This window comes from Schistocerca cancellata, chromosome 8 (genome assembly GCF_023864275.1).
Source record: "Schistocerca cancellata isolate TAMUIC-IGC-003103 chromosome 8, iqSchCanc2.1, whole genome shotgun sequence".
Classification (NCBI taxonomy): domain Eukaryota; kingdom Metazoa; phylum Arthropoda; class Insecta; order Orthoptera; family Acrididae; genus Schistocerca; species Schistocerca cancellata.
The window spans coordinates 322,988,051-323,014,241 of NC_064633.1; the positions used below are offsets into that span (position 1 = coordinate 322,988,051).

Below are 26,191 nucleotides of genomic sequence, written 5' to 3' on the forward strand. Positions count from 1 at the left end.
ACAATTAAGCTGCTTTCCATTACCGTTGTTTTGCTTTTGTTGATGTTAATCTTATAACATTTTCTCCGTCTCCTGAGCTGAGTGACAAGAGCGACTGCATGCCCTGCAGCGGGTCCGAGTTCGATTCCCGATCTGGTCGAAGATTTTTCTCCGCTCGAAGACGGGGTAGTCTTATCATAATCATCATTTCATCATAACTGACTTGAGAGTCACCCAAGGTGGCATCAACTGAAAATATTTGCGTCTCGGCGGCCGAAGTTCTCCAAGTGGGGACTGCCGGCCATCAACTTTTTTTTCCCTCCACGTCCTTTCAAGCACATTCCGTTCCTCTTCCTGGTCCTTTGCTGTCTCTGAATATAACTGAAATTAAAATACCACAACAAGAAAGTTTCAGTCAAAAATTAAGCATTTTACATTCAGTAGCACGAAGGTGACTAGTTAGTGAATCCATCTGTCTTTGTGTGTGTGTTTGTATGTGTGTATGTGTGAATTCCTAAGGGACCAAACTGCTGAGGTCATCGGTCCCTAGACTTACACACTAAAACTAACTTAACGCTAAAGACAACACTCACACGGAAGCTTCAGGGAGGAGTCGAACCTCCGGTGGGAGGGGCTGCGGAATCCGTGACATGGCGCCTCTAACCGCGCAGCCACACCTCGAAGTTTGGAGCTTTGCCTAAACTGTGCGGAGGTAATATTCCTGATGCCACATTTGTTAATTCATCCAGAGTCACCACCAGCACTCACCGAAGACGATGACGAAGGTCATCTTGACGGTCTTGATCTTGGCCCGGGGTATGAGTCCCCGCGAGCTGGCGCGCCGGCAGTCCTGATCGTCCGAGAAGCTCGGCGCCGGACCCCTGCCGACGCCGCTGCCCGCACGGCTGTTGCCACCTGCCGGCAAGAGCACACACACTTGTTCCTGCCGTCCGCGCCGACAGTTCGTCCACACGTGGCAACGAGTGGAACCGTCAAATAACGCCGCACGCTGGGGGCGCGAAATACTGTTTCACACAAAATAACACTACAAATCAAGGTTATGAATGGGCTGTGCGATACCATATTATATGAGGTGTCATCATATTTTCTTTATTTTCGGGAATGTATGAAAGTTTAATCTGGAAATGATGAAACCAGAGTAAAGTTAGATAAATGACATTAATTTCACCAAATGTTAATCTTACTATCTCTCGGAATGCAGCACTCCCTCTCCGAAGAGCATCGTCATCCACATAAAGAAAAAACAGCACATTATAATTTATTCTGTAATGTCTGACTAGAAACCATACCGACTGACCGTCCTCTGACGTGTTAATACACAGAGGATTTGTAGGTCAGTGCCCCGACATTAAATTACTAAACAAAAAAATAAGAACGCTTCCAGGATATTGAGTTTGAAGGTACGAAAACTTCCGAACAACAGTAAAGACAAAACATTTCGAGCCATCTGACATAGTCGGCGATATCTGTTGTGCATAATGCCTAACTCATGTTATCGTAAAGTACCTGATTTGTATCTCGCTAATTGCTAATTCTCTACTTTTATTTGAGTTCTATATTTATTTAATTATTTATTTAACTTAATCTGATTAGAGCCATCGGGCGTTCTGTTACATTGGATAAGGGTTTAACATCTACTGTACCTTTTTCTTTACTTCATTGTTACCTAAGAAATAACGAATTTAATATGACAAATAGCATTAATATGATCTGTTTCCAGCGGCAGTATGGGTAAATAATACCGACTGTGAACTAATAAAGTTAATACTGGCATTATTCGTACTACTACTGCTGATGTCACTGATAGTAATAACAGTAATAATAATAATAAAAATAAAAATAATAAGAAGAATGGTAGTGGCATATATAAAAAGAGTTTGTAGGTCCATAAGATATATGTTTTCAGATATAGCGAGTTCTGCGGAAAGGAAATTTATAGGAGACTGCATCAGATAAGAATATTGGGAAATGAGGAAGATACGGTTGGAAAGATGGTTGTACACGGGTAACGAATGCCTGCAAGCACAATGGTTTAGTACATATGTGATTAACTGTCTTCTGAAATGGTTGATGTTATTCTGTTCTAAAATAAAATGCGGGAGATTATTCCAGAGTCAGGTTCCTGCTACTGAGAAAAATGGTTCAAATGGCTCTGAGCACTATGGGACTTAACTTCTGAGGTCATAAATCCCATAGAACTTAGAACTACTTAAACCTAACTAATCTAAGGACATCACACACAACCATGCCCGAGGCAGGATTCGAACCTGCGACCGTAGCGGTAGCGCGGTTCCAGACTGCAGCGCCTTGAACCGCTCGGCCACTCTGGCCGGCTGCTGAGAAAACCTTCAAGAAATTGAGAGAACAATGGAATCGGACAGAAAGGATTTGCTCTGATGGGAACGGGTATTTCTGCTTTACTGTTCAGACAAGAGAACTAAAGGCGACGAGAGATATGAGGGACAGTGTGCTTTCATAAAACAGTAAAGAACACAGGGAGTATGGAAATCTCTGCTCTTGTCTGCCCGCAGCCAGGATAGCTGTGGTGAAGAAACTGATCATACATGGGCACATCACAGATATAGTGAACACAGGCATTCATAACCAGTTACAGGCACCTTGAGCTTTCGTGAGAAAGGCCTTATAGTATAACATTGCTGGAAGTACGGGATGGTTACAATTAAACTTTCCTTATCTTGCACGTTATAACACGGAAACTAATTACCGTACGAGTACCAAACCTGGTAGCATTAATGTAAGGACACGGAGAAGAGAAATAATGCAGAATCAGTTCAATCGAAACAATTTTAATTTGCTAATACGGTGCATCATACCATTACATACCACAACCATTACTGCTACAAAATGGACTCAATATGGCGCCTGCGCAGCAGAACGAAGCATGTCCGTAGGTATGCTGGCTACCTCTCTCGATAAGCTGCACTTGAGGTCAGCACATGTGTGATTGTTTCCCTGGTAAACCCTGTCGTTCAGGTAGGATAAGGATTATTAGCTCAAAGAATTTACTCAGGTCTGTTTAGCGTGGTGATAGGACAATAGGTTTCTATTAGTAGTAACTTTTTATTAGATTCAGGAATGGTGATAAATGGCTCTGAGCACTATGGGACTTAACTACTGAGGTCATCGGTCCCCTAGAACTTAGAACTACTTAAACCTAACTAACCTAAAGACATCACACACATCCATGCTCGAGGCAGGAATCGAACCTGCGACCGTAGCGGTCACGCGGCTCCAGACTGTAGCGCCTAGAACCGCACGGCCATTCCGGCCGGCCGAATGGTGATAAATTATACGATTTTCTTCACCAAGGGCAAGTAAGTTAGTTTAAGACTAGTTCCGTATGTGGTGGTCGGTTGTGTCATGGTAGATCGAGCAAGGTGCTTATGGAGAGGGTTGTTAATGTAACCAGGATCAGAAGATTTGAGGTCTACATGCTGGGGTCTGGGACGTTTGATAGCTCAAGCAGGTGGTCCGGCATAGTCAGCTTGGAGTATGTGAAGAGGGGCACGAATGTGATCAAGGACAGATGATGTGGAGCCTTGGTGGTGGATGATGTGGCGGGTGGCGGTCGCGGCAGGCAGGCTGGTGTGGCGGAGGTTAGAGCCAGCGGCGGTGTGTGGTACTCACGGCTGGCGGAGTACCTGGACGGCCGCACGCTGGGCGCCAGCAGCTTGCTCTTGCTCCAGATGGTGAACACGATGACGGCGTAGCACGCCGAGATGATCACTGTGGGCACGATGAACAGCGCCACCGCCACCAGCGTCATGTAGACCTGCCACTGCCAGTTGTGCGGGAAGTCGATCCAGCACTGCGCGTGCCCTGCGTGCGAGACACTCACGTCCTGCATCTCACCACTTCCCAGTCACCTATTGCTACAACTACCTTCTCTCTTGCTCTACGCCAGTGGAAACAAAGTAAGTCCCACAATAATGACCTTATATCTACATCTACGAGGGCGTGCCGAAAAGTAATATCTCCAAATTGTTTGTTTGAAAACTCTTAACGCCTTGAAAAAAAATAAAGTTTGTTAACGTTCTACATCTTTATCCTCCACGTCTAAATACACATTTTTCAACATACACTCCTGGAAATTGAAATAAGAACACCGTGAATTCATTGTCCCAGGAAGGGGAAACTTTATTGACACATTCCTGGGGTCAGATACATCACATGATCACACTGACAGAACCACAGGCACATAGACACAGGCAACAGAGCATGCACAATGTCGGCACTAGTACAGCGTATATCCACCTTTCGCAGCAATGCAGGCTGCTATTCTCCCATGGAGACGATCGTAGAGATGCTGGATGTAGTCCTGTGGAACGGCTTGCCATGCCATTTCCACCTGGCGCCTCAGTTGGACCAGCGTTCGTGCTGAACGTGCAGACCACGTGAGACGACGCTTCATCCAGTCCCAAACATGCTCAATGGGGGACAGATCCGGAGATCTTGCTGGCCAGGGTAGTTGACTTACACCTTCTAGAGCACGTTGGGTGGCACGGGATACATGCGGACGTGCATTGTCCTGTTGGAACAGCAAGTTCCCTTGCCGGTCTAGGAATGGTAGAACGATGGGTTCGATGACGGTTTGGATGTACCGTGCACTATTCAGTGTCCCCTCGACGATCACCAGTGGTGTACGGCCAGTGTAGGAGATCGCTCCCCACACCATGATGCCGGGTGTTGGCCCTGTGTGCCTCGGTCGTATGCAGTCCTGATTGTGGCGCTCACCTGCACGGCGCCAAACACGCATACGACCATCATTGGCACCAAGGCAGAAGCGACTCTCATCGCTGAAGACGACACGTCTCCATTCGTCCCTCCATTCACGCCTTTCGCGACACCACTGGAGGCGGGCTGCACGATGTTGGGGCGTGAGCGGAAGACGGCCTAACGGTGTGCGGGACCGTAGCCCAGCTTCATGGAGACGGTTGCGAATGGTCCTCGCCGATACCCCAGGAGCAACAGTGTCCCTAATTTGCTGGGAAGTGGCGGTGCGGTCCCCTACGGCACTGCGTAGGATCCTACGGTCTTGGCGTGCATCCGTGCGTCGCTGCGGTCCGGTCCCAGGTCGACGGGCACGTGCACCTTCCGCCGACCACTGGCGACAACATCGATGTACTGTGGAGACCTCACGCCCCACGTGTTGAGCAATTCGGCGGTACGTCTATCCGGCCTCCCGCATGGCCACTATACACCCTCGCTCAAAGTCCGTCAACTGCACATACGGTTCACGTCCACGATGTCGCGGCATGCTACCAGTGTTAAAGACTGCGATGGAGCTCCGTATGGCACGGCAAAGTGGCTGACACTGACGGCGGCGGTGCACAAATGCTGCGCAGCTAGCGCCATTCGACGGCCAACACCGCGGTTCCTGGAGTGTCCGCTGTGCCGTGCGTGTGATCATTGCTTGTACAGCCCTCTCGCAGTGTCCGGAGCAAGTATGGTGGGTCTGACACACCGGTGTCAATGTGTTCTTTTTTCCATTTCCAGGAGTGTAGTTACCTGGCAAGAGATATTTCTCCCCGTGAGGGACCAGTTTCTTAATATGTTCACTCAAGAATGTTTGACTTTGTTGAAGGAGCCACAATCTCACCTACGCTTCCAAGGTTCCATCAGTATCAATTCGAAGTTCTCGACGGTGTTCTTTAAGTTTTGGAAATAGACGAAAATTGGATGGGGCCAAGTCATGACTGTATGGAAGACGATCGACGACAGTAAACCCAAGGTATCGGAGTGTTGCCTACTGAGCCTTCATGTGTGGTATGGCACTGTCATGATGAAGGAGAGAGTGCTCCATGTGTCCATGTGTGGACTAGCTCTTCGAATTCAAAAATCAGTTACGGCAGTTGTTTCTCACACACCGACATGGTTGCATTACACACACGGTGTTACACGCTACAGTTTGGAGCCCTCTAGTGCCAGGAAGTTGTGATTTGCGACAGCAAAGACGAAAAGTAGACCGAGTAATTTGTATCACATGTAATACCTCAACGAATATTGAGAACAGAATAAAATATTCGGAGGCATCACTTTTCAGCACGCTCTCGTACATGATTATTCTGCATTTCATACTCAAGTGTATGCCAGAGGATTCTAAGAATCACTTCTAGATAATATTTTGACCGTTCCACTCTCGAACTGGACGTGGGAAAAAGAACTTGTAAATCTTTCAGTGTGAGCTTTGATTTGTCTTACTTTATAACAATGATAATTTTTCCCTATGTGCATGGATGTCAGTGAAATAATTTGGTGTTCGGAGGAGAAAGTTGATGACTGAAATTTCGTGAAAACATCTCCCTGCAATAAAATATCTATGTTTTAATCACTGCCATTCCAAAACGGAACAGCATATGAATGGTCTGAGTTATATCTACATAACAGGAAGTAACAAGTTTCTTCATATAGTTTAAGTGATTTAAGGAAGTTTCCCATTTCATCTAACAGGAGTGAAATTATATTAGGTGCCTCACAGGGTTCGATCATGAATCCCGTTTTGTTCTTGATATCTCTGATTGAACTCCCTTCTTATCTGAAACTAGAAGCTAAACTGACACTGTTTGCTGATGATACAAGCATCATTAACAATCCAGTAAAAGAAACTCCAATAGAAAATGATACAAATAATGACTTTGGAAAAGTTATTGATTGGTCTTCTGCGAATGGGCTTGCTCTGAAGTTCGAAAAAATAGAGTACAGCCAATTTTCTACTGCAAGGAGTAAAATTCCTTCAATAAATATAACACATCAACAGAAGTCAATAGCCAGGGTGAAGCATACTAAGTTTTTGGGAGTACATATAGATGATAATCTTAATTGGAAAGTTCATATTTTGGTTATCCTAAAGTGATTAGGTTCAGCAACTTTTGCAATCAAAATAGTTGCTGGTTTTGAGGATATAGAAATTAACAAGCTAACATACTTTTATTTTGTGATGTCTGGAGTAACTCAACACTTGAGCAAAAAGTATTCACTGCTGAAAAGAATGTTTTCAGAATAATGTGTGAGGCTCATAGTTTCACATCTTGTAGGCATCTCTTTAAAAGGTTAGGAATTCTTACAACAACCTCACAGTACATTTACTCAGTAATGAAATTTGTTCTCAACAACATGGATGAGTTTCAAAACAACAGTGACATTTACTTTTGTAACACCAGAAGAAAGAAAGACTTACACTGTCCTCTACTTAACCTATCTTTGGCACAAAATGGAGTAAAGTATGATGCTGTATAGCTTTTTGGTAAATTACCGGATGAAATAAAATGTCTGACAGACAGCAGTAACAGTTTTAAAAATAAATTGAAATCGTATCACCTTGACAGCTCCTTATATATCATAGATGAATTCTTCAATAGGAAGAATGAAATATATACACTACTGGCCATTAAAATTGCTACACCAAGAAGAAATGCAGATGATAAACGGGTATTCATTGGACATATATATTATACTAGAACTGACATTTTCACGCAATTCGGGGAGGGGGGGGCCGAGATCCTGAGAAATCAGTACCCATAATAACCACCTCTGGCCGTAATAACGGCCTGGATACGCCTGGGCATACAGTCAAACAAAGTTTGGATGGTGTGTACAGGTACAGCTGCCCATGCAGTTTCAACACGATACCACAGTTCATCAAAAGTAGTGACTGGCGTATTGTGACGAGCCAGTTGCTCGCCCACCATTGACCAGACGTTTTCAGATGGTGAGAGATCTGGAGAATGTGCTGGCCACGGCAGCAGTCGAACATTTTGGTATCCAGAAAGGCTCGTACAGGACCTGCAACATGCGGTCGTGCATTATCCTGCTGAAATGTAGGGTTTCGCAGGGATCGAATGAAGGGTAGAGCCACGGGTCGTAACACATCAGAAATGTAACGTACACTGTTCAAAGTGCCGTCAATGCGAACAAGAGGTGACCGAGACGTGTAACCAATGGCACCCGATACCATCACGCCGGGTGATACGCCAGTACGGCGATGACGAATACACGCTTCCAATGTGCGTTAACCGCGATGTCGTCAAACACGGATGCGACCATCATGATGCTGTAAACAGAACCTGGATTCATCCGAAAAAATGACGTTTTGCCTTTCGTGCACCCAGGATCGTCGTTGAGTACACCATCGCAGGCGCTCCTGTCAGTGATGCTGCGTCAAGGGTAACCGCAGCCAGGGTCTCCGAGCTGATAGTCCATGCTGCTGCAGACGTCGTCGAACCGTTCGTGCAGATGGTTGTTGTCTTGCAAACGTCCCCATCTGTTGACTCAGGGATCGAGACGTGGCTGCACGATCCATTACAGCCATGCCGATAAGATGCCTGAAATCTCGACTGCTAGTGATACGAGGCCGTTGGGATCCAGCACGGCGTTCCGTATTATCCTCCTGAACCCACCGATTCAATATTCTGCTAACAGTCATTGGATCTCGACCAACGGGAGCAGCAATGTCGCGATACGATAAACCGCAATCGCGATAGGCTACAACCGACCTTTATCAAAGTCGGAAACGTGATGGTACGCATTTCTCCTCCTTGCACGAGGTATCACAAAAACGGTCCACCAGGCAACGGCGGTCAACTGCTGTTTGTGTATGAGAAATGGGTTGGAATCTTTCCTCATGTCAGCACGTTGTAGGTGTCGCCACCAGCGTCAACCTTGTGTGAATGCTCTGAAAAGCTAATCATTTGCACATCATAGCAACTTCTTCCTGTCGGTTAAATTTAGTGTTTGTATCACGTCATCTTCGTGGTGTAGCAATTTTAATAGTCGCAGCATTCATGTTTGGTCTGCCACTGTCATACTGAAGGAGAGGCGGTCCATGTGTGGACTAACTCTTCGAATTCGAAAATCGATTACAGCAGACTGTTTCTCACGCACCAATATGATTACGTTACATACCACCATGTTCGGGCCTCTCTAGTGGCAGGACTTCTTCGAATTCAACCACCAGCCCCAGTCTGGTAAGCATCGCATCGTATGCCGTGAAGAGGTATTCCAAAAGAAGACGGGCAGTCGTAATGAAGGCAGTCTCCTAAGTAGATACGATATATCTTCAAGTGCTTGGTCAATAATAAGCGGGTCTTCGGTCCGCTTTCTCCACAATATTTTCAATGTGATAGTTGCAATTATAGGAGTTTACAAATGCAATGCCTGTTATTTTTTTGAGTAGACAATCTTTAAATTTGTATACCTACTTTACCGTTTAAGCGATATTGAACCCTTCAGTGTATAATACGGAGATTTTTGGAGCCATATGGATGTCCAGGCCAGATCCTAGCAAGACGAAAGAGGACCTAATAAATTAATTTCATGATTCCAACCACAGATTCGGCTTGCCTACAAAATTTCAAGCTTATTGATAATGATCTCAGATCGGTCGTATCATTAGTTAAAAAGTCGCAGAGCTTAACAAATAAATGTCCGCAAGTAGACTAATTTCTCCAGTTAACGAATACCACAATGGACTGCTTACACGAAGGATCATCGAATCGAGGGGGCGAGGTAATTTTCAAATTCTCCATTTGTTTGATGTAGAAGATGCTCAAGATTGTGAGATTCCTCGAAATGGCCATTACATTTGAAGTTTAGTTGAAGCCACATGGTGGCTGGTGAGTTAAAGAGACCGAGCCGCCTGTCGGCGTGAGGCTGCAACAGCGGTTCTTCTCCTTCCCTTGTCTTGTTTCTTGGGGGGACTTACTTTTTAACTGCGGTCACACATTACGGTGCGGCGTACTAGTTAACAAATAACATGGAGAGGCACTCTTCAACCCATTCAGTTGCTGATCTTGGACGAGTTCACATCGCAGATAAAAGGCGTGCGATGGTTACCGCCATTCTAATATGAAACTATTGCCTTCAATTGCCTTGGTAGCAGCCTTGTGTGACCGCTCCCATTTGGTCAGCACGTTTCGCGTTAGAAAACGTGTAACAACTGCGGTGGTTACTATCGTGCGATCATGCCGTTTTTCACGGCGAGAATCCGCCATCGCGACTGCACTGACGGGAATGTAGTAAACTCTGTCGCTCAGGCAATTCCTCTAGTGCACTTAATATGGAACTCGTGACCCACAACCAACAATTTTAGGCTTCCCTTACCTTAGTCGGTTAAAACGAAACCCTTGAGCGATCACTTCGTTGTTCATCTATCTGTACAATTGACAAGACCACTTTTTCTGAGGAATGGTTGACGGTATCATAATTCACTAGCCTGCATGGTATCAGACGACGGAAAACTAATGTGTGATACTACCTCAAAGTTTTAGGCTGATTCCAAATCTGTTTCAGTGTTTTCCTGTCACGTACAGTTTCGTCGCAAGTTGACTTCAAACGTATATTGCTTTGCCAGTAGGTTATGCCTATTGTTGGAGGGAAATTTCTCACTACGGCCCTGTATAACTTCAGGTTGTTACACCTGTGCATGCTAGTTGTTGTTGTTTGATCTTCCAAGTGTTGCTTGTCCCACAGGCTTGGATTACCAGTGCTATATTGCGATTATTCTGTATATTTAAGACAGTATAAGTAAAATACCACGCCTACTGTTGATAGTTACTACTATGTCAACAAACAAGTGTGTGAAGAAATTTTTTCTGTTACATTTTGGGACTTACACAGTGGCTAAACAGATTTCGTGTAAAAAGCTTACCATGCTTATTTTAAAATAAAACTTGGTAACCAGCACAAGGGATGGGTGCCAGAGACAGTTTGCGCTATTGTGTTGAAAGGTTAAGACTGTGGACAAAAGAAAAGAATAAAAGTACGCCATCTTTGATTCCAGTAGTGTGAAGGGAGCCTAAAAATCGCCTTAATGACTGTTACTTCAGGGGTACAGTTGTTACAGAAAGCGTGGCAAAAGACGGTAAGGGAAAAGACGTTGATGCAATTACCGAAGACGATAGTGATGTCCACAGCCTGAATGCGACTGTACTCCTTAACTGTTCTTTCAGAGTGAACGTAACGCCGTCTACGAGACTTGAGTTTGCCTAAGGAATCTGCGCAACTACTTGGCTCCCGGGCAAAAAGTAAAAATCGTCTGGAATAGGAACGCGTTACTCTTGGTACAGATATAGAGAGAAATAATTATTTCATTTGTTCTCACAGAACGAGTTAATGCACTTCTATAGCATTGAACACGACCCTACACAGTGAAGACTCATATAGAGTCGCCAGTGACGAGTCTGAAAGGCGTGCTACTGAGGCCCATTCAGTTCAAATGAAAGCGACATATGAGAACATGAAGAAACTATTAACGAGTATCCAATATGAGGAACACACTCAGCTTATCTGCGTTCGCTTCAGAGTTATCGGAATACTATCAGGACAACAAGCTGCGTTAACAAAAATGCTTTACTTTTTATGCGAATGGGACAGTCGGGTAAGGTGAAGTTATTGCAGTGTGAGAGTTTGTTCAGGGCTCATAAATTTCGTGCCTGTAACTAAAAGTATCCTCCATGAACCGCTTGCAGAGGAAAAAAAGTCTTGCTTCCTCCTCTACAAATAAAACTGGGCTTGATGAAGTATTTTGTAAAGGCTCCACCACAGGATGGACCTTGCATCAAGTGCGTTTCCAAGAAATTTCCCTTCACCACACGAGACAAACTGGAAGCTGAATTTTTTTTTTTTAGTCCTCGGATAAAGAAATTGACGAAGGCTGAAAATTCTGAGAATGAAGAAAAGAGAAAAAGGCCCATGACCGCCTTCCGATCAGTTACTGAGAACTTTCTATGGAATAACAAAGATCCTAATTATAAGGCCATTGTTCTAAAAAGTTTCAAAATTTCAAGAAGAAGTTCTGTGAAATGAGTGTGAAAGTACACTTCCTACACTCACATATCGACTAGTTTTCGGAAATTTGGGACATTTTATTGAAGAATAGATTGAACGTATTCACCGAGATATTAAGAGATGGTACCAGCAACACTGGAAGCAGCTTTGTTGGCTGACTGCTGTTGGATGACGAAGAAGGACAGTCATCATATACAAGGATCTGCAAGGAATTCAAAGAAGAGAAAGTTCAAAAACTTATGGAACACTGTTGTCTTCTTGTTTTTATACAACGTAATGAAGAAAAAAATTAGGACAGTTCTGATGCGTTTTTCTTAAATATATTTAATTTTTTTAAAACTGACCTTTCGTGAAATAGTGTTAGAGTATATTTGTGGGCACAGAAGTGAAAAATCTTCAAAATATTACTTCGTATTTTGTTTAAAAACCTGACGTGATAGACAAAAACGATGGTTATTTCTAAAATAAGCATAAAAATTTATAAGTAACACTTATTTTCAGCAAATCATTTGACTAAATCTTTTAAAATGCAGACTAGTTATTTAGGTCCCATGGTAAGGTCTACAGTGCCTTGGTGGTGTAAAAAATTTGATCTTCTAAGTCACTGAAGCAAAAAATACAGCCATTATTTAACTTTCGCGAAATCATTTACCAAAACCTATAGGGTACTTACCGTTGATCTAGAATCATGAAATTTGGCAAGAAGCACGGATACACACTACAAGTACAGGATAAATTTCAAAAATTGTCAATTTGTAATTAAGTTACATAAAAGTATTTTTTTACGATTACAAACTTAAACTGCATTCATAATCTGTCAAAAATCTCAGGATCTACTGCAGTAATTTTTTTCTGGTTTTCAGCAAGAGGTAAGAGTGATTCAAGAAGAACGTTTGTGTGTGTAATTTACAAATATTTCGAGGTAATTGTCCGCCGCTTTCCCACGGCTTACGACAAATACAGCATTTGTAATGTTTCAGAGCAAATTAGTACTGTAACTACTGCACGATTAGAGTTCCATTGTTATGGGTGGTGTTTCAACATCCCATAAAATATCCATTCAAGTGTTCCACAGGACAATTCGACATTTGTGTAACAACAATAACCCTACGTCCAGCTGTACCGTTTTCTTCTCTGGAGACTTCTACAAATCTTACCAGTATCCACAAAAACGACGAGAGCAGACGAAATCACAGTATCTGCAGGATTCAATTAACAAAACATGCAAATAAAACTTCAGAAATAATAAAGTAAATGAGAAATTACAGTACTGAATGCGAAACAAAAAAATTAACTTCAACAGCCAAAATTAATACACTCTCGAAAGCTGCTACTATTGCTACAAGAAGATTATCGAAAGTCTTGGAATTTCGGGGATAGATGTCTTACCAATAACGATATCGATAACAGGGAAAATCGTAGAGATTTTCGAATCTCGCGATGGATGAACTATCTACGTACGTAACTAAGTTTGTACAGGACCTTTGGATCGCGAATACTACTCGCACGTCTCTGCTTTTATTGTTTATTTTTCATTTTTATTTTATTATTTCTATCTTTTTTAATTCGTTTCAGTCAAACATTCCTCGCTATCTCTAGAGACTAAACCTATTTTTTCTCATGGTGTCTCGAGTATTTTTGCAGTTTCGTTCCTTGTCCTACAGCAAGTCAGCATCTCGCCAAGTCATGCAGAATACATTCTGTAAAACATTGTGACAGGCTACCTCTCATTTGCGTGTCTTCCTGCATTGGATATCCAAATTTAATCGCGTTTTCTGGCTAATACTGATCTTTGTTTTTTTAATTAACTGTCAATTAGGAGATGTTACACTTTCCAAGGGAAGAAGCCCGACAGCTTCGTGGTAAAGGTACATTATAAAGTAATGCTACTACCTGTCTGACACGAAAACTGTGATACGCAGTGAGTTCCCCAGTTTTATTCATATGATTCATCAACTACAGGCCAGTCGCTACAAGTGGTTGATGGCCCGCATATACGCTTCACTAAAGTAATATCCTATTTTGAGCGTTAGGACGTCTACATCCTATTTCTGTATAGTGCTACCATTTAACGAGCCGTCTTCAGAACTTGAAGAAAAGTACTACGGACCATAGATTCTCTATACAGGGTGGTCAGAAACAGTATGAAAAGAATCTATAGGTGTGCAGCATACTTTGTGCTGAGAAAGAATCGTAAAGAAAAAAATTTGAAAGGCTGTTGCACGCATAAATTCAAGCGGCTTGCCAGAGACGGTATAGCGAAGCGTGTTATTCGTTTGGTTTCCTAAAACCAAACAAGAGAGAACAGAGCGAGATAAAAATTGGACATGAGACGATAGCGAGGATTGAACTCGAACCGAAGTGGTCCCGTGGGCTATCGTCTACGCTAAGAGAACGACTGACATTAACTGCACCTTGGCGCGCCGGTTGAATTTGCAAGTGTAGCGAACTGATTTGCTAACTTCAGTGCTAATTAACACGGAAATGTTGTAACATATGGAATTTTTCTTAACAATCATTTCGCAGCACAGCCTATCACCCAATAGTTGGACGTGCTACTCAGAGTCTTTCTGACCATCCTGTATAAAAGTTGTGAGCTATCAAATAGGAAGACCTATGTTTACAGCTGGCAAAATGACCTTGTGCCACGAAAATCAAACGAAATCACGTTTTCTCCCTTACAAGAACGACAGGAATAGCTGCTTGTGTTTTCTGATACGTCGTAGACATCATTTTGAAACATAACTACTCTCGCCAGTAATTCTGCTGCATACTGCATAATTTTATTTAATGGGACATATGCATCCCAAAAACTCCAAAGGATTTATAAAACGTTGCCATGGGATATGTCTAAACTATCTCGATATTTCCTGTTGAATTTGATATTTCGTGTTTTTCACTGTCGAGAAAATACTGTGTTTTGCTGCTGCTTTGTTATACTACTTTCCGTATTTGGTGTGCTGATAAAATCACTCGAAAAACAAAGAAATACTTTCAAAACTCTTGAGTCACTAGTAAACGTGTGCCTAGTACGGCTTGTGGGTGGGACACATATGTCTCACATCACCGTTTTTCAAAATAGGTCACCTGAAATTTTTTATCCGTTACCAAAACGGAAGACAGTTTTTGACCTATTTTTCAGTTGTATGTAAAATAAGTTTTAAACACGAAAGGATTAATGGAACTGTTTTACTACTTATGTGGAGGATCTCACAATTTTTTTTATTAATTAGGGTCAATTGTCGCTTTACGCACCATGCAGATATCTTGTATAAATAATTTTGCAATTCATTTTGATCTTCTGATAAGTTCAAAATGGCTCAAATGGCTCTGAGCACTATGGGACTTAACATCTGTAGTCATCAGTCCCCTAGAACTTAGAACTACTTAAACTTAACTAACCTAAGGACATCACACACATCCATTTCCGAGGCAGGATTCGAACCTGCGACCGTAGCGGTCACGCGATTCCAGACTGAAGCGCCTAGAACCGCACGGCCACACCGGCCGGCTTCTGATAAGTATACTAGGTGGTAACCTAAAGAGTCCTCTGCAAACAGTCTAACACGATTACTCAAACTGTGTCCTAAATTTACAGACATTAAAAACTGCACGAGACCTATAATTTTTCCTTCAGGAATCCCAGATAACACACCTGTTTTAACCTCGATGGCTCACCGTCAACCACTACGAACTGTCACCTGTCTGTCAGGAAATCAAGAATCTTGTCGCACAACCGGTTGTCCGTAGGCACGCAATTTTATTGGAAGCCGCGCTGTAGCGTGTCAGCCGTAATGGACAAAGAACTACTCAGTTCACTACCATAAGCTGGTATATTAAAGATGGTGGAAGCTCGTATGCTACAGACTGCGGCCGCAGCAGAAGTTATTTGACAAATAACAATAGTACGTCGATAAAGTCAGGTTTAGTTTGAGGTATAGTAAGTAACGCGGACTGCATTCTGTACAGGGTAGGACCCAGTAATCTTGTAAGATACTGATTTTCTGAGTTGTTAGAAAGTCTATTTGTTACAAATGGAGACTGATGTGAATACAGGGAAACGTCAAACTATGATCATCTGAAAATAACATAGAAAGGTTGACAGTCATATCAAACAAAGGGCCCAGCGACATATGGTGTAGCACGAGAACATCTCAAAACGCATTACAGTTATGTTCAGACCAGCACCAGATTTGTGACGACCGAGGACCAACCAATCGCAGAGCAGACATTCGACTCCTGGTGCTGTGGGTGGGATGTTTTGACTGACGAATTATCGATTTTACTTCAGTCTGTAGATTGGCTTGTGGGTTTGTCGCATTAAAGGCATGGTGGTGTTGCTGATGCAAGCCCTGACGGCAGTATTACATGGAGTGAGTTAAATCTCTTTAACTTAATTGTCTTGTGGTCACAGGAGAACGCACGAATAATGTGGATCTGAAAATGTTGCAATCATTCTCCTAACGGTGATAACGCCATCCAAGACAACCACATCCCTTCTACCAAGCGTATGATTCGAGGAACGTTACATAGTAGACGGCTTCCACAAACTCAAATCGTGAATATGGGTGGGAGCTAAAGTAACCTCACTTCCAGTCCTCTTTCTCCCTCAGTTCCGTTCGTAGTGTCTAAGGTAGGTAGACAGTCACATAGACGTAGTGCCACGTCTATTTGTTTCTCGTCAGTTGGTGAATGGTCGTTAGTCAGATGAATATAATTACAGGTCTATATCACTGATGTGAATCTATCGTAGAACTATGAACCTGTTTCATTTTGACGTATTATAAGGGTTTTGTAAAACGAAGCTCTCCTCTATAAAAATGAACACAGATTCCGCAAAGAGAGATTTAGCGGAATTCAGCCCGCTCTGACGGCTACGAGGTCTTTAGTGCCGTAAACAATGTCCACCAGATTGATGCTGAAATAATGGACATAAGGATACAGTTTCAGACTGTAATTTAGTGAAAAAAAATATGACCTTAGCAGGTATCGGATCAGATCTGCGCTTAGATTCAGAATATTCTTGCAGATAGAACTAACATGTGGCTCTTAATGGAACTACAATGAGGCGTAAAAAGCCTTGGGAAACCTCCTAATATCGTGTCGGACCTTTTGCCCGGCGTAATCCAGCAACTCGACGTGGCAAGGGCTCAACAGATCGTTGGAAGTCTACTGCGGAAATATTGAGTCATGCTGCCTCTATAGCAGTCCACAACTGAAAAAGTGTTGCTGTTTAGGATTTTGTACAAACACTAAACTCTCGATTGTGTCCAATAAATATTCGACGGTATTCATGTCTGGCGATCTTGGAGACCAAACCATTCGCTCGAATTGTCCACATCAATTGTGCCCAGGTGGCATGGAGCATTGTCATGATAAAAATTCCATCGTTGTATCGGAGCATGACGTCTACGAATGGGTGCAAATGGTCTCCAGGTAGCCGAACATAACAAAATCCAGTCAATGATTGGCTCAGTTGGACCAGTCCATTCCATGTAAACACAGCCGCACCATTATGGACCCAACACCAGCTTGCATAGTGCCTTGTTGACTACTTGCAGTCATGGCTTCGTGGGGTCTGCAGCACACTCGAACCATGCCATCAGCTATTAGCGATTGAAATCGGGACTCATGCGACCTGATCATCATTTTCGAGTCGGCTAGGGTCTAACCGATATGGTCACGATCCCAAGAAAGGCACTGCACGCGACGTCGTGCTGTTAGCAAAGGACCGTGAGTCGGTCGTTTGGTGCCGTAGGCCATTAACGCGAAACTGCGCAGTATTGTCGTAGCAGATACGTTCGTCGAATATCCCACATACATTTATCCGGTTATTTCAAACAGCGTTGCTTGTGTGTTAGCACTGACAACTACCCTAACGCCTCCGCTTTCGGGCGTTAAGTGAAGGCAGTCGGCCACGATGTTGCTCCTGGCGAGAGGTAATGCCTGAATTTTGGTATTCTAGGCGCGCTCTTGACACTGTAGATCTCGAAATATTGAATTCCCTAACGATTTCGGAAACGGAATGTTTCATGAACTTAACTCTAGCTACCATTCCGCGCTCAGAGTCTGTTAATTCCCGTCGTGCGGCCATAATCACGTCGAAAAACCTTCCACACGAATGAACTGAGTACAAATGACAGCTCTGCTAATGCAATGGCCTTTTATGCCTTGTGTACGCTATGTTACCGCCATCTGTATATGTGCATATCTCTATCCCACTACATTTGTCACCTTAGTGAAAATCGACAAATGTGAAGTCACGAGGAGCTCAAGCAAGTGTTAGAGTGCCATTACTATTTAGAATATTTATAAATTTTATTGTGGATAACATCGGAATATCAATCAGGCTCTTCGCAGATGAAGCAGTTGTCTATAAGAAGGCAGCAACACCAGAAAACTGTAACGAATTCCAGGAAGACCTGTAGAGATGATCGATGAATGGTACACGAACTACCGGTTGACCCTGAACATAAATAAATTCAACGCATTCATCCACGAAAGATGTGGCTAGTAAGACACTTATTCCACCGATTTTTGAGTACTACTCATCAGCATGGAACCCCAAACAGGTTGGATTAATAGAAGAATAGATAAGGTCCAACGAAAAGCGGCAGTTTTTGTGACTGGGCCTTTAGTCGGCGGGAGAGAGTTTCGGAGATGCTCAACAAACTTCAGTAATAGACGGTAGAAAAGAGGCGTTTACTTTTGAAATTTCGGGAGAGGAGATTCCGACGGTAGTCGGGAAACATATTGGTTCCTCCCACCAAAGTCTCACGTAATTACTCCAACAAGAAATTAGGGATATTACATCACATACGGAGGTTTACTGACAACCATTTCGATCCACCTTTGAAACAGGAAATATATGATAAGGCAGAGGTACCAGACGTACTGTCCACCACATACCGTATGGTGGCTTGGGGAGTGAAGGTGTAGCCGAGTAGAGCTACACGGTCAGTATATAGTGATTATACTGATAATGAGTAAATTCAGGTTGTGGCTGTAAGTGGCTACGAAGAGTGTCCATAAAGCGCTATTATTTCAGAAAACCGTTAAGTGGGAAACTTAAAGACAGAGACTCGTGGTTTTTTGAAAATGGTTAGCAGCTCTCAATTTTTTTTTTTCGTTTGTTCTGTGTTGCAGGTTTGGAATGCATCAAAATGGCAACAGACCAGGAGAAGGTGCAAGGTGTCATCTCGTATACACAATCCAAATCTATTACAATGGTACCACCGAACTGTCGATACCAATATGGGAGGTCACCACCAGCAGAAACAAGAATAATGAAATGGTTCAAAAACTTCAAAGAGACAAGCTCAACGAACTTCCTCGAACTTCACCGTGTGTCTGAAGCACTTCTTGATAAAGTGCAGGTTGCATCTCAACGCAGCCCACAAAAGTCAAATCCCCGTGCATCAAGCTGATTGCAAGAAGCAAAATCAACTGTTCATAAAGTGTTTGTTACGCCGTTTTGCGTTCAAAGTGCAAATGCACCAACCATTACTGTCAAAAGATCTTCCATTACGGTACTGATTCCCGTATTCGATGCTGGCCTTCAGAGATGCACGATTGGTAGATACGCCCGTTTTTCTTCGCAGAGAGAACCATGACGGGAGATGTTTACCCGGATATGTTCGAAGATTTCCTCCTACCATCGATCGAAGAGCCGCAACACCCTATCATCTTCCAGCATGATGGCGTATCGGCACATGGGAGGTTTGAATCTGAGGGTACTGTGCTGAATGACTCAACACCTGACAATGGCATTGCTACCCTTGCTATCCATCGTGTACGAATCAATGAAACACTCAGAGCTGTCGATACTGCAATACCGACATATGCATGATCGGAGCTCGAATATTACCTTGATGTTCTACGAGAGGCGAGTGGGATATACATTGAATGTCTAGCACATCAGAAACACTCTCTGAGCTGCAAAACGTTGTACAAGTACCAGAATGTTCGCTCTCTAACAGTTTCCATGGTCAGATTTTTCTGAAATGATAGTGGAAATTTCTGGAAACCCTCTTATTCGCATAGCTTATCACTTACCTTGGATGGGCTGCTCCTCGAAAAAGATCATGCTGGGTATGGAGAACAGGAAGCTGAGGCCCCAGGCTGTCACCACGAGCGCTCGTGCCCGCCTCCCTGTAACACAAACGAGCAGCATTTAATAGTTCAGCCAGTGAAAAGTGGCGGAATGGGCCTTGTTCGACGCGACGTATCTGATTGACAACCCAACTTTAGACCCGGTGAGCTGTGGAGAGGTTCTCAAGCCAAAAACGTCCTAAGCAGCAGTTGCGATTGTGCCCTTGTGTGTGGTTAGGGTGTCATCAGGTGAGCCCAGCTGTTTCGGGTCTCAGGGTTGAGGGACTGGGCAGAATAACAGTGGCAGTAGACGGGCGCCAGCGAAAGCTTCGTCTGGTGAGGTTGATGGTCTTACGTATCACCCGCTAGCGGATCCGACTTGTTACGGTCAACGTTTTCCGGGAGCGGCTGTGGAGGCCGGGTACTGAAGTAGGTAGTCTCAGCACCTTCCAGTTACAATTTGCATTCTTCTAACTTAAATTTCTCATGGGATTGTTTCTTGTTAGACCCCTTTTGCGGTGGTTCATCTGAGGCAAAGTGTAACACCTAAGCTAACATTGAACTTTAGCGCTTTGGACTGCAGAAAAACCTGAAATAACGTTTAAAAGTATTCGAAGTCTCATTTTTAAGAAAGGAAGTTACTCAAAAAATTCGCAACGATGTTTTCGGCAAATATTAGTAGACAGAGGGCACGTAATTTTGTTGTGTGGGTAATACTCTTCAGTCTTGTAATAACTGGGAAATTTAAGCAAGTATGTTTTCTTAATGGAATTGCACTAACGGAAAAAATCGCAAGACCAAAAAATAATTAATGTCGGATAATGACAGTTCAAGAATAAATTTGTCTAGGTAACATATGTTGTGAATAACATTGCGAGATCATAGGTTAATGTAAGCGTGAGATGAGTCATTGTTAATGTGAAATGCTGGTACATTAATTACCGTTGCAGCCGCTAATTTTGTTGAATGCAAGGATGCAAAAGTGTATATATTGTGTTGAACAAGTTCCGGATGTCGGTTTGTTGAATGATGTTCCATGCTAGTTGCACTTATTTGGTCAATGCACGGGCGGTTAATGTTGTTTGTGGATAATGCTGGAGTTGTTGTCCAGTGATGTTCCTTATGCGCTCTAGTGGAGACTGATCCGGTGATCGAGCAGGTCAAGGCGACATGGGCTACACTCTGATGAGCATGTTGGGTTACAACAGCGGTAAACGGGCGAGCGTTACCCAGTTGCAAAACAGCCCCCTGGCATTCTGTTCATGAATGGCAGGGCAGCAGGTCGAACCACTAGAATGACGTACAAATTTACATCCAGGGAGCGTGGGATAACCAGAAGAGTGTTCCTGCTGTCATATGATATCACACCCCACGCAATAACTCCACATGTGGTCCAGCGTGTCTAGCACATAGAGAGGTTAGTAGCAGGCGCTCAACTGGCCTGCTTCTAACCAGTACACAGCTATCGCTGGCACTGAGGCAGAACTAGCTTTCATCAGAAAACACAATAGCCCCCCAAACAGCTTGCAAATGGCGGTGGTTTGGGGTCAGTGGAACGCAAGATACGGAGCTTCTGGCTCTCAATTGACCTTGAAGTAACCGACTCGTAACAGTTGGTTGTGTCACTGTACTGCTCCAGTTGCTGCTGCAGATACAATGCGATGCACCAGAACCATCTGTTGAACACAACTGTCTTCTCTCCCAGTGGATGTCAACGTAGCAACGTAGCCGTGTGGAGCCCGGGCTTCTTGTGGCCGTCCATTCTCGTGACCACCGCTGCCAGCCATCATGTACATTGGTTGCTCTCCTGCCAAGTCTTTCTGCCGTATACCAGAAGGAACATCCATCTTCTAGTAGCCTTCTTACACGACCTCGTTAAAACTCAGTGACGTGTTGATAATGGCCTTTGTCGCCTTAAAGGCGTTCTTGACTAACATCAGCTCTTCATGTACAATCTGAAAGGTAACTAATGCTCATGACCGTTACCGCATGTACTGAAAGCAAACCTGATTTGCATCTTCATTGTGGCACTAGTAGCGCCACTGTTGTGCGACTGATGCGAACTTAGAATAATCATGTTTCAGACTTAGAAACATATTTATCAACTTTCATTGATGTCGCACAACTCCTTGTTGGTGTTGAGAGTCTTTTTCCATTATCAGTGTTTGTCCTTTTGCATCATTCCAAAACTCTTAAAAATACGAGTGCATAAATGTAGACACTGTAAATTTTCTCAAAAATTCCCAAGAAATGTGCTAAAATAGAAAGGCGAGACGTCTGGAATCGGCTGTTTTGATGTACTGAGAGGCAAACGAGGTGTGCTTTTGTGCCAGGTGCCGGCATTATGTACATTCAGAAGATAGACCTACGCAACTCAGATAAAACGTGTTTTCTCTTGCAGATGGATGCAGGGGCTGTAACAAAAATGTGCAGCACTAACTGCAGGACGCATTCGTCACACGTAGATGAAGAAATTACATGACCATTGGTCTGGAAAGCTTTGTTCCCACGTTGCAACTCATTTTCTCTAACTCATTAATAACGGGAAACACACACCAATAGAAGACACCGGCAAACGACCTTTTTCTCACAGGAGATGTTCAATAAGCCCTCTGACTGCACTGATACATGCATCAACCCGCCGTTGTAGTGAATCTCGTGTGCGCTGATCTGACCCTGACACAAGAGCTTTGAAATGCCCTACACAAATAAAAGTCTAGTCGGATTAGGTCTGGAGAGCGTGAAGGCCAGGAAATTGGCCCTTCTCTACCTATCCATCTGTCACCGAATCTATTATTTAGAAGCCGATGAACATTGACACTAAAATGAGGAGGTGTTCCATCGTGCATGAAGGACATATTTTGTTGCACAACTAAAGGCACATCTGCTAACAGATCTGTAGAACGTTCTTTACGAAATTATGATAACTTTGTCTGTTGAACGTGGGTGGATGAAAGTGAGGCTCTACCAAACAGTCACCAACAATACCAGCCCAGACACTGACAGAAGATCTTTGCTGATTACTTGCTTCAACAGTTGCTTAGTCTGCTTATACTTGCTGACTGTGAGAATTTACGATCTGATCTCGTCGAAACTCGTTGGAAAAAAATGATCTGTAACACGGAAACAAAGCATTTCCAGACCCAAATTCATATAACATAATTACTTCGACTACATGTAAGGAATGCGTCTTGCTATTAATGCAGTAGATTTTTGTTATACTCTGTGTATGGTAATGTCCGGTGTAGTACAAGGGGCTTTCAAATGAGCATACATACTAACGTTTAAGTGAACTGCTTTTGTGCAAACAAGTAAACAGTCGAAACGCTTGATACAATCTATCTTATATATCATTTCCTCTCTTCCTTGTCACATTGAATTCATTCTGTATAAAACTACAATCTGTTTCCCGTGGCTGGTACTCGCTTAACCGATAATCTTAGGCCATGTGATAGTGTCAAGTAAGCTATTTTACATGCAGTAACATCAACTGCCCTCGCGTGTCTGCCTGTTCAGGTAAGTACATCTCTTGACATAAGCCCCTTTCAGCCTCTCCACCCCTCTCCTACGCCACACCCAACATGCGGCCCACCCGAATTCCTTTTCATGTGACAATCTTCCCATCTGAGAGTAGCAATCTACGGCTCCCTCTATTAGTATCGAAGTTATTCCCTGATGCTTTAACACATTCCTATCATACTGTCCCTTCGTCTTATCAGTGCTTTTCATATATTCGTCTCCTCGCCGATTCTATGGAGAACCTCACCATTCCTTATCTTCACAATCCATCTAATTTTTAACAATTCATCTATCTTTTAACTTTCTTCTGTACCGCCACATCTCAAATGCTTCGATTCTCTTCTGTTCCAGTCTTCTCATAGTCAATCCTTTCATCACCATACAATGCTGTTCTTCCTCAAATTAAGGCTATGTTTGATACTAATACATTTCTCTTGGCCAGTGCCAGTGTTAGCCTGATTTTTGTGTACTCCTTGCTCCGGCCGTCATGGTTTGCTTTGCTTCCTAAGTGTACTTCATAGACCTACTTTATCTACTTTATAATCCGCAATTCTAATGGTAAGTTTGTCACTGTTCTCATTTCTGCTACTTCGTATTATTTTCGTCTTTCTTCTATCTACTCTCAATCGATATTGTCTACGCATCAGACTGTTCATTCCATTCAACAGCTCCTGCAGTGCTTCTTCACTTTCACTGAGGACAGAAATGTCATCCGCGAATTCATCATTGAGATACTTTGACCCTGCATTTTAATCCCACTCGTGAACATTTCTTTTATCTGAGTCATTGCTTCTACATCCCTTCTTACACTCTTTTTAATCGGAGTACTTCTTCTTGGCTTCCTACTCTTATTGTTCCCGCTTGGTTTTTGTACATAATGTGTATTACCTATCTTTGGTTGTACGTTACCCATATTTTTATCAGAATTCTGAACATCTTGCACCGTTTTACACAGTCGAACGCTTGTTACAGGTTGACAAATCCTATAAACATACCTTAATTTTTCTTTAATTTTGTTTCCATTATCAGCCGCAACGACAAACCTGCCTCTCTGGTGCCTTTACCTTTCTTAAAGCTAAACAGTCACCTAACACATCCCAATTTTCCTTTGCATTCTTCTGTATATCATTCTTGTCAGCAGTTTGGCTGCACGAGCTGTTAAGCTGAAAGTAGGCTCTTGCTATCTTCGGAATTGTGTTTTTCTGAAATCTAATGGTATGTCTTCAGACCAAAATGTTCTACACTCCAATATGAATAGACCCCACATAGAGTTAGATATTCTTTTCTTCTTAGTTTCTAAGGTCTTTAGTGTTCAAACTATCTCCATACCACACTTCAACGAAATCTGTTCAGCGGCTTAGTCGCGAAAAAGTAACATAGTTACTTTCGCATGTAATAATACCATTGGTAAGAATGTATGGTTTAAACCAGATGTATAAGCATTGTATTCATTATGTCGAACGGTTTTCCGTAGAATATATGAACAAAGAAAAAGCATTTTCATACACATGATGTAGTTCAAAGTTCCACAATACACAGCTTTTTCAAAGAGTAATAATTTTTCCCTACTTCATGTAAAATTCATGAAGTCAATAAATATCTAGTACCACATACTTTCTAAAATAGCTTATGTTCTCCAACAGGGTTTAAGCTATCTTCTCACCAGATTTCATGGAAATGGGTTTTGTGGCTTAGTCGTGAAACCGCAACAGACGGATCTAGTTTGGCATTTATGATATTAGTACGGATGGTGTTGTCGTTTCTGGAATATGCTGCTATTGTTTGGGGAAACACTGCAGAATGGGACCTAGGGATGCTGCAGACATTACAGAACAATGCCTTAAAACGTGCACTGAAAGGAGCTTCTTGGTATCCAACCTAAACGATCCACGAAATGGCTGGGATGCCTCAATAAGCCGACACAACAGTTCCACGAAAAACTGTCGACGCCAGCAATCGAAAGACTGGCGCTCTGTGCCACAGCGTCCATCTGTGTGAGACAACGAAATGTTCTGACCTACGACGACTAACAGTGCCCACCATCCACTGCCACCCACAGTGGATAGCAACGCGCTTGTCCTCCGCTCACACTTGTAAGTTCAGCACTTCCAGCTATGTTAGTCAACACCAGCTTGACACATCGTGAGAGGTTGGCGTGGGAGCTGCAATTGGTGTTTGCTCCTCAACAGCCGATTGTGAATGCCTTTCCTTTCATTTTCGGCACGTTTCTCAGACTTCTTGTGAAAAGCTTCAGCACCATCATTAACTACTGAGCTAGTGTTGTCAAGAGCTTAAGCATGTCCTTAAATAATACATCTCTCCTTTAACAAAGAAAAATTTCCATTTTCCTGTATAATAAATTAAGTGTCCATCCAGATATCTGTACGAAGATTTTTTTGTGCATTAAGCACGTCTGAAGAGGGAAGCTACCTGTCGAAAGTGGCAAACTGAATATTTTTTTATACACTAGTGTGTAAAACTGAACAACTAAAGTTAATTTAGCATCATGTGCCACTGGAAAATAACACAGCTCGATGAAACTTGAACTATACATAAAATGAATTGGTACAGCACAGAAGGTATCTGAAAGAAGTGAATGCATATTACAAAAATGTATGTATGTAGTGCGTGTTCCACATCTCCTCCTAAACCACAAGACCGATTTAAACCAACCTTGGTATGCATATAACTTCTTGTGTGGAAACAATCGCTTTGGTGTAAAATCCACCAGCCTATCAAAAAGGAGGTGGGGGGGAGGTGAAGAAGAAGTGTAGCC

At 43.0% G+C, this 26,191-nt stretch overlaps 1 protein-coding gene across 1 annotated transcript in view; it reads right to left on the bottom strand.

Annotated features, from left to right (window-relative positions):
* LOC126095541 (cardioacceleratory peptide receptor-like) overlaps positions 1–26,191 on the bottom strand; it is a 359,367-nt gene that overhangs the window by 40,294 nt on the left and 292,882 nt on the right. The window contains exons 4-6 of the mRNA XM_049910321.1: positions 19,861–19,956; positions 3,649–3,840; positions 748–894 (exon numbers count right to left, since the gene is read on the bottom strand). Coding sequence (XP_049766278.1) covers positions 748–894; positions 3,649–3,840; positions 19,861–19,956 — 435 coding nt within the window. The remainder of the gene's footprint in view (positions 1–747; positions 895–3,648; positions 3,841–19,860; positions 19,957–26,191) is intronic.